The sequence below is a fragment of the Styela clava genome, chromosome 6 (assembly GCF_964204865.1).
Source record: "Styela clava chromosome 6, kaStyClav1.hap1.2, whole genome shotgun sequence".
In the NCBI taxonomy this organism is placed as follows: Eukaryota; Metazoa; Chordata; class Ascidiacea; order Stolidobranchia; family Styelidae; genus Styela; species Styela clava.
Window position 1 is genome coordinate 15723159 of NC_135255.1, and position 8827 is coordinate 15731985.

An 8827-nucleotide genomic window follows, 5' to 3' on the forward strand; every position below is an offset into this window, starting at 1 on the left:
CGAAAACCTAAAAAAATTGATTTCATTCAGATTAGTTTATTAGAGCAACTATGAAAGCATCATTCATTGCATAAATTTGCGACTTTTCTCGCGTAGTTTTTCGGTAAAAAAAAAGGGATAACGCTTTACAATGCAAGTTACTCCTCCCCATGAATCCGTTCAATCAATTCGATTTACTTTATGTTCTTTTTAGTTACAGAATTTATTGCTCTCGTATTTGTATTTCCCATTCATGTCTCAAGATTACGTCTATATTTTTTACTACAAGGTTATAAAGTTCTTTCGCCAGGTATATATACTCTAAAACAGGGCGTCCAAACCCTGGCGCGAGGGCCGCACTTCGCACCTTAAGCTCGCGTCAAGAAACTACTTATTTGGATTTCGTTTTGTAGTTTTATTTTAGTAAAAATTATATATTATATAGTATATTATGTAGATAAAAACACTCTCATATTGCCAGTCACGTGACAGCAGTGACGAAACGCAGTACTGACTTAGCTTATTGCTAGTGGAAAATATTGTGTTAGTGATTGTAATCTGATTATGAAAAGTAATCGGGGTTAGAATTGGGATATGATCTTGAGTTAAATTGTTATTTATCTTCTTGATCAAAGCACTTTATGAGCTAAAATATTTTTAAATTAGCAGATATGTCTATTTCTGCAATACTACATATCTGGACAAACCAGTTGATTAATATAAATGTAAACTGCAGATGCGCGATCATGAAAAATGATTCTACCTTGTTGAAATTCTGTTTCCCCCTTGACATTGAGTACAAATTATTGTAGAGTTTCTGTTGGCAGGTTGTATTATCAGTGTAGTAACGGCGAACTGATCTATTCCAAACAAATTTGCAATGGAATAGAAAATTGCGTTAATGGAGAAGATGAAAGAAATTGCTTAAATAGGTATTTTTCTGTTTTTGTTGTATTTTCAAAAAGAGGGCATATTTTGGCAATGACAGTTCGAACATATTAAAATCAGTAATATTTGTATTTCTTTGTTAGTGTCGATAAAATACTCAAAACAAGCTGCTCAAATACAACAGCTTATATAAATTAAGAAACTTCACTACAAATTGAGTCACCAAGGATTTTGATATTGGGATCCCAGAAACTAAACAGATTTCTTGTATTGATATTTTCACATATGTTATTTAATAATTACTTTATTTGCAGGTTTTATTGCGATTCAGGATTTCCATTGAATGTATTCAATAAGAAGGTGTGTAACAATCAAAAGGTAAAAAGTTTATTAAAATTAATATTTTTGAATATCACAGAAAATTCGCTGAGCATAATCGTGAATATAAACCACGACATTTTTTGCCTTGAACCATGGTTTACAAAGCTTGATTTTATATGTAGTTAAAATATAAATATATTATATACTCATGGCTAATAGTATCTAATAGATCCCCAAATAATACAACGTTCAGAAATCTATGTTTGTGATATTTTTATTTATCGATCAGGATGAAATTTCTGTGTGTTTTGCATTTTTTGGTCCACAGAATCTTTTACGATTAGCATTAAAATGGAGATGACTGTACTTTGATTATAAAACTATCTAAATAAAATTAGACTAATTCCATGCTCATTTGGTGAGGTGGTGGGTCATGGACCTGCTCCCAAATCGCATTATTTCATTGAATAAAGCTGATATACAGAAAATGAAGATCTAATGACAATTTATCTCCATGCATAATAACAGGATTGCAAAGACTCAAGCGATGAAATGCATTGTAGTGATGAAACACATTTCTACTGCAATGATACAGGAGAGCCGAAATTCATTGCAAAAGAACAGGTTCGTCATATAATCCGAGTTTATTTCGTAATTTTCCGAAAGCAAGATTTCAACAGCTTATATTAACAGTTTTGTAATTTGTTTACCACAACAAAGAGATATCCTTAAAATTATGATTTCAATTGATTTAGTTCTAAAATTTACAAACCATTTGCTCAATAACCAAAGCTAGTGTGTCCTATTTAGTTTGTCTAGATTTAACGGTTGATTTTGTTTGACTGAGTAGGTTTCTATGGCTGCAAGATTTCTATGGATAATATTGATAACAGTTTTGTTATTTATCAACCTCTGCAAAGTGACATATTTAAAATCAAAATTCATTTTTCAAATTCACAAACTACTGTTTATTATCCAAGCTGGTGTGTCCTATTAAGTATGCCTGAATTTAACGTTTTTTTTTGTATATATATAAATCTATATATCTTGTTTGCCTGAGTAGGTTTGCGATGGAAGCGAAGACTGCACAAGCGGTCTTGATGAATGTCTTGACAAATGTATTCCTAGTGCATTTTCCAATGTTGATTTGATGATTAGCAACAAATATTTTGTTGCATTTACATGGATGATCAGTGAGTTATAAATATTTTAAAATTCGTGCATTGATAGTAATTTCTTAGGTTTTCATGATATTTGAATATTATGATTGTCTGAATTTACCATGGAAAATGTTAATTTGTGTATTTTGGACATTGGTCTCATCATGCAGTGTGCAAACTGATTTAATCCTATACATTATGAAATAGGATGAACATACGTAGCTACAATTATTTTTGTTTGTATGTGACTATATCTTCTATAAAATGATGATGAATACCATTGTCGAATTTTAACTCAGCAGCTAATATTATTATTGTTACTTTGAAAACAATTATTTGAATTTCTAAAGCGTAAAAAATATATTATACTTTTTTATTAATTTTATTTCTTTTTGTGTGTTAATCACTGACCATGCGAAATCATTCAAACTTTATCCTTAATGTTTGTACCAAGCTATATTCTGAAAGAATTGTCTTGGATTGCTTGGGTCGTGGCAATATCTCACATTTGTTAATTTATCATGTAGCTTTCTTTGCTGTTATTGGAAATATATTCGTGGCAAGCAGATCGATTCGAAACATCTTCTTTCCTGAAAAACAACTTTCAAAAATTGAATTAATCAACAAATCTTTAATATTTAACCTATCACTCTCGGATTTACTTGTAGGGGTAAGTGTACAGTATGTATAATTATACCTGCACCAATATTTATTCAAACTTTGCTGATTTGAAACTATATATAAATGTTCATAATTTTTTTGGTAAATATGACTATAGCACATTTTTTCTTTATTTCAACACCAGTTAGCGTTTTGTCATCTTTAGGTAAACTTACGAACTGATTTATCATAAAAGTAATATTGTTAAAAGAACATATCAAGATTTCTTGTAAATATTTAATCTGTATTCAAGATTTAAGATCATAACACATAATAAATTAAAGAAAGTGAGATGAAAAATCATACTATTTTACAGATATATACATTGGCCATTTGTATAAAGAATGCAACAATAACAAAGGATTATTGTAAAACAGACAGACAATGGCGAAGTGGTTCCACATGTTCTGCTATTGGAACTTTGCTTTTGATTGGATCAGAAAATTCTGTTTTTACTCTAACCATTATTACAGGATTTCGAATGAAAACTGTATTATGGTAAATTTGTTTGTATGCTTTTAAACAAACCAGGATATTTTTGAATCATTTTGATACTCGATTGTCTGCAACCTCTAAACATAAACAAAGAGATAAATAAAACGAAAAAAAAAATAACGGGCCATTTATTTAAGCAAAAAAAATTCTTGAGTTTTGTTTTGGCAGGCCTTTTGCAAAAGAAACATCAATGAAGATGATTGCATGTCTGATGGCAGTTTCATGGATAGTTTCCATCTTATTGGGAGTGATTCCGGTATTCAATTTTACTCAGGACTTTTTTATCGACAGCATTTGGTGAGAAAATAGAATTTGTTGTTTTTCAGACACGAAAAGCATCTGAATTCTTAACGTTTAACAACTCTTGTATAAGTAAGAAGATCCGATCGCTTATTCACAAGAGAAATAATAGTTTAAATTGTTAATCGTTATAATAATAGTTTTGAAAAGCGAGAGTCTCTTTTAGGACTGGTAAAGTGACATATACAATAAAACTGATCATAACTCATTGAGAACTGACTTGATATTTTAAGATCACACTTAATCTTTTTGAACAAACATTCCATTATAAGAAGCTTTCATAGTTCAAATCAGACATGTTGACTGGTTGAAATATTTTAGGTACGACAGGCATCCATTGTATTCAACTCTTAATAAGAACGATGTTTTAAATCTGTCTCGTTCACTTCTAACAAAACAGAGATTCAAAGATGAACCTGCTATAGAAGAGTGAGTACGAACTTCTATGATATACTCAGATCTTGTCATAATATTGTTACAAAAATCACTGCTGTAGATGAATATTATTTAAAAAAAAAATGAATTTTAGTTTAATGTTTATTATGATCAAGTTTTTTAGGCAAATATTTTCTACTAATTTTCACGTTTTCCCTTTGAACAAAGCTTTTTTCGAAAACCAATTTAAAAATCTGGAGACTCGATTAAAAAAACATACGTTCAAGCTGCACAATTTCTCACTAGATAAGATCATGAATTTATACAATCCTATAGATTGGTTGACTGGCGGTTAAACATGTGCTGTAACAATATTGTTTGCGTAAAAAAAATTTTTTTTTTATTATTTAGAAAACTTGGAACATGGTCCTTGCTAGAATCTCTAATCAGCAATTTAAATTCGACATACAAGGTTGAACGTAGGTTTGGATATTACTCCACTCATGGGGTTTGCCTTCCCACTTTGTTCCCAAACCCTGATACTGACACTGCTTGGTTGTATTCACTGTTTATCCTAATTGTAAATTTCGTGGCATTCTTTGTCATTTTCATCGGATATGTCAAAATATACAGGTATTTTTGTATTATTTATCTACTGAAAACTATATCAAAGATAAAAGAAGCTAATTTTATTCAGATATGGATAATTTTGGATAATATATATTTCACAAATAAATCCATCATTAGAATAAATCAATTCTAAAGTCAATTTTTTAGCGACATCTCAGAAGGGAAGGAATAAACATATATCATTGTCACATTTATTTGAAACACTCCCATGAACTGTAGTGTATGTTTGCAGATGCTTTTTCTATAATTCGGGCAAACTATTTATTATTGGTTGGTAATTCTTCTCTTTTCTGTCATGAAAAACCTTGCAAGAGATGAATGTATTGAATTGGTATATTTTATTAATAATATTTCAGGAAAACACAAGAAGAGAATGCTGCTGTCAGTGACAAAATAAAGGCAGAAAGAGGAATAAAAATGCAAAAAAAAATCTCTCGAATTATTCTCACTGATTTTCTCTGCTGGATGCCTGTCTGCATAATGGGCTTTTTACAAGTTTTCGGTGAGACGAACTTTTACAACTGTATGTAAAAACACCGTCTTTATGAATTTTATATTGAATGAATTTTTAATTTTAATTTTTTAAATGCGGGATTGATCTGTTATATTAGAATATCTTTCTCTTTTTGACGGAATCAACATACCATAGGGTCTATGCTTTGTCTTTCTCTCTATCCAGGTATCAGCATACCATATGATGCATACGTTCCAGTAGGTTTGATTATTATTCCGATCAACAGCGGCCTCAATCCTTTCTTATATTCTGATGTCCCTGATTATGCGTGGAAGAAACTAAGCCCCGCCAGATCTTGGATTTACAAAAATACCGTGGGACGTTTAGTTCGTGGTAAGTTTTGTAACCTCAATTCATTTATTTGGTTGATGTATTTGGAGACTGTACAAGTGGTGATGGATATGGATCAAATCATCAGATACAGGCAATGTGGCACATCGTTCTGAACGATAAGAATACGCTTGCTACAAAACAGCTTGTTTGAAAATAATTATGACGAGAGGAATGCTAAAATCCCCGCCGTCGTAGGATTGTTCACGTATCTGCTGGTTGGTTACGTCTTCCCCCAATCATCATGTCTACGCATCTGGAAACGAAACTGGCTAACGAATCCCATATCCGATTTGGACTGATTACCTGACAAGATTATGATTAAGATATCTTATCAGCATTCCTATCCTTCGGGATAAAAAAGCCAACTCTATCTTGTGAACACGCATCGACCTTTAGTTCATGAACCCTGCAAAACAACCTCAAATCAATCATTGTTCCGGCATGTAGTACAACTTATGAGTTTTTTCGCCATTATTGTAATTTCATTTCTCTTGTGCGGTAATATTGCTGAAGGAAGTGTGCTAGAGGGGTGTCAAACTTGCGGCCCGCGGGCCGCATGCGGCCCCAGAGAGCTTCCAATGCGGCCCTCGAACGCTTAACAATAATTGTAGTATTTTGTACGTTTTTTTATTATCTAAATGTAATACATTTTTCTAACCTTTTAAAGTGAAATTGATTAGTCACACAGAAAACGACAATTTACTGAAAGTAGTTTTGGAAAATTGAAATTTTCTTGTTTTCAATTTGACCCAATTATGGATACACCTCAAGCTAGAAAAAGAATACTTGAAAAAAAGCTTCAGGATTAAAATAAAATCCAAAGTACATGGAGAAGATGGCATTTTTTAAGAAAAATGGGAGTTGCAATATTTCTGCATTTCTCAAAATTTCATATATATATATTATTGTTTTCTTATGCTTATCGAAACTTTGTTCCAAAATTTTATGAATAGTTGTACATAAAAATTTATGATTTTTTGTAATAAATACTGTAAATTAAAATAATAGTAAAATGCAAAATTAATATGTAAATGGCATTTGAAATTTAAAAAAATGATAAAACTTCATTCGGTATGTCACGAACTACACCTATCTGAAAATATGCTTCAAATATACATTATCAAAATATATCAAAAACTGTTTGCGGCCCTTTGCACAACTCCCAAAATGCAATGCGGCCCTCGGAAACCAACGAGTTTGACACCCCTGTGCTAGACTCTTTGTTGCATCAATGTGTCAAATAGAAGGATGCGAATGAAATCAATGAAAATGACTCAATTTTTCTTTTCGAAGATGCTACGAAACCAAGTAGGAATAGAAGAGATGTTCAGAGGAGTTCATGTCAACAGATGGAAAATTTAACAAGGCCATTACAAAGAGTCGTAGGTACTTAAGCGCATATTCATCTTTCTCTATTCACTCCAAAAATATTTCAACAAGTTTCTCTGATTCACTATCCAATGACTGCATTAGGCCACATCGACATGGAATCAAAACCGCTTGAAAATATAATTTATAGCTTTACACTCATTGTTTGCAAAATGTTGCGCCCATCGCTTATCCACACCGAAGCCACGCAATGAATTAATAATATGAATTTATTTTTATTTTTAGAAATTCAAACCCCAATTCAACGCGAAACCAGTGTTTAAAAGAAACAACAACAAAATTTATGTTTTTTCCGTCAGATTACATGTCACAGATTATCGATTTTATTGTTTTCTGGCAGATATTGTTCTGTTATTGTATAGAGCTTTTTGCATTCCTCGAACTTTTTTCCTGATTCTAACTTTAAGTTAGAGCATATATGCAAAATTATAAAGTTCTACGGATTGAATCAAATGTAATACATAGATAAAATTGGAAGACTTTGTCCTCGGATCACTGCTCGTTGCTTGGAAAAAAGAATTGATGATTTTGTCAGGTTAAATGAAATAACATATGAAAATTGCTGGATGTTGTTGTGCAAATCATGGTAATATCACTGTATAATCATGACTTTGTGAAACTTATTTGTTATGTTCACATCGTAATTAACTGGTGGTTCACTTCACTTAGCTTATCGTATCATCATTATAATAAAATTAGGGACAATATATTTTTGTAGATGTGTGAATCTGTATCCCTCTGTTTCATTATAACAAAAAAATAAAAACCATTAAAAATTTTGTAGATGTGTTTATCTGTATCCCTATGTGTCATTATAACAAAAAATAAAAACTAATAAAAACTTTGTAGATGTGTGTATCTGTATCCATATGTGTCATTATAACAAAAAATTGAAAAAACAGCAAAAATTTTGTAGATGTGACTGAACGCTGAAGGTACTTTTTTAACAATGCTACTAATTCAAGAGTTAGATTATATTTCTGTGTAGAATCACGAACGACACCATCGGTATATACTACCATATATTTATATATGTGAAACTACTTACCAAGTCACCCAAAATAGAAATAATGCAGATTGTACAATAGTCTGTTGGAATTTGAAAAACCGTTTCATGCACAGCAGTTTTGAAGGCTGGATTATTTTATTAATAAATCATACATACGATTTTGGCATATCATGCCATCAAAATAGATTCATACAAAACTATTTCCACTGCTTCGACTAAACAGTCACATAATTTCTACATGCCTTACCTGATAGCATATTGCCGATATTTTGTGTGCAAGAAATAAGAAGCTTATTTCGTTTGGATTCTCATTTGATTGTTTATTCATTACCTATTGTTATTAATATAAAGTTATAAATTCGTATTTTAAAAAAATCATAAAAGCTAAAAAGCACAATAATATTTTCTATCGGTGTATATTGTCATTAATAATCATGTTAGTGTTTCAAGAAGTTCCTATTGTGATTCATACATCTCCCATTCTGATTTTTAAAATATTGCGTTATGGATAATTTGGTATATAATTAAAAAATAATAATATTTGATGTAATCTTAACTCTCTATGGATCTTGATGTTTTTTACTTCGTCATTTATTGTGTAATTTTTCACTAATGTGTATATTTTTCTGTGTGCGTAAGAATTTTTTGATTTATCTTATATCTCCAACTGACGCAGCCCAAAAGAAATTTGTAGGAAGTTGATATAGCAAAGAATAGTTTTAAAGTAGTCTCATACCAAATTGTTATAGGATGAAAGTGATTCATTTTCAATAA

General features: G+C 30.9%; 1 protein-coding gene across 1 annotated transcript; it reads left to right on the forward strand.

Annotated features, from left to right (window-relative positions):
• The first annotated feature begins 3300 nt into the window (after positions 1 to 3300).
• LOC120330619 (G-protein coupled receptor GRL101-like) lies at positions 3301 to 7769 on the forward strand. Its single transcript, XM_078113358.1, has 8 exons — positions 3301 to 3506; positions 3672 to 3800; positions 4125 to 4232; positions 4590 to 4811; positions 5165 to 5310; positions 5488 to 5655; positions 6949 to 7041; positions 7270 to 7769. The coding sequence occupies exons 1-8, from the start codon at positions 3301 to 3303 to the stop codon at positions 7305 to 7307; spliced, it is 1110 nt and encodes a 369-aa protein (XP_077969484.1). The 3' UTR covers positions 7308 to 7769.
• Positions 7770 to 8827: the final 1058 nt, after the last annotated feature.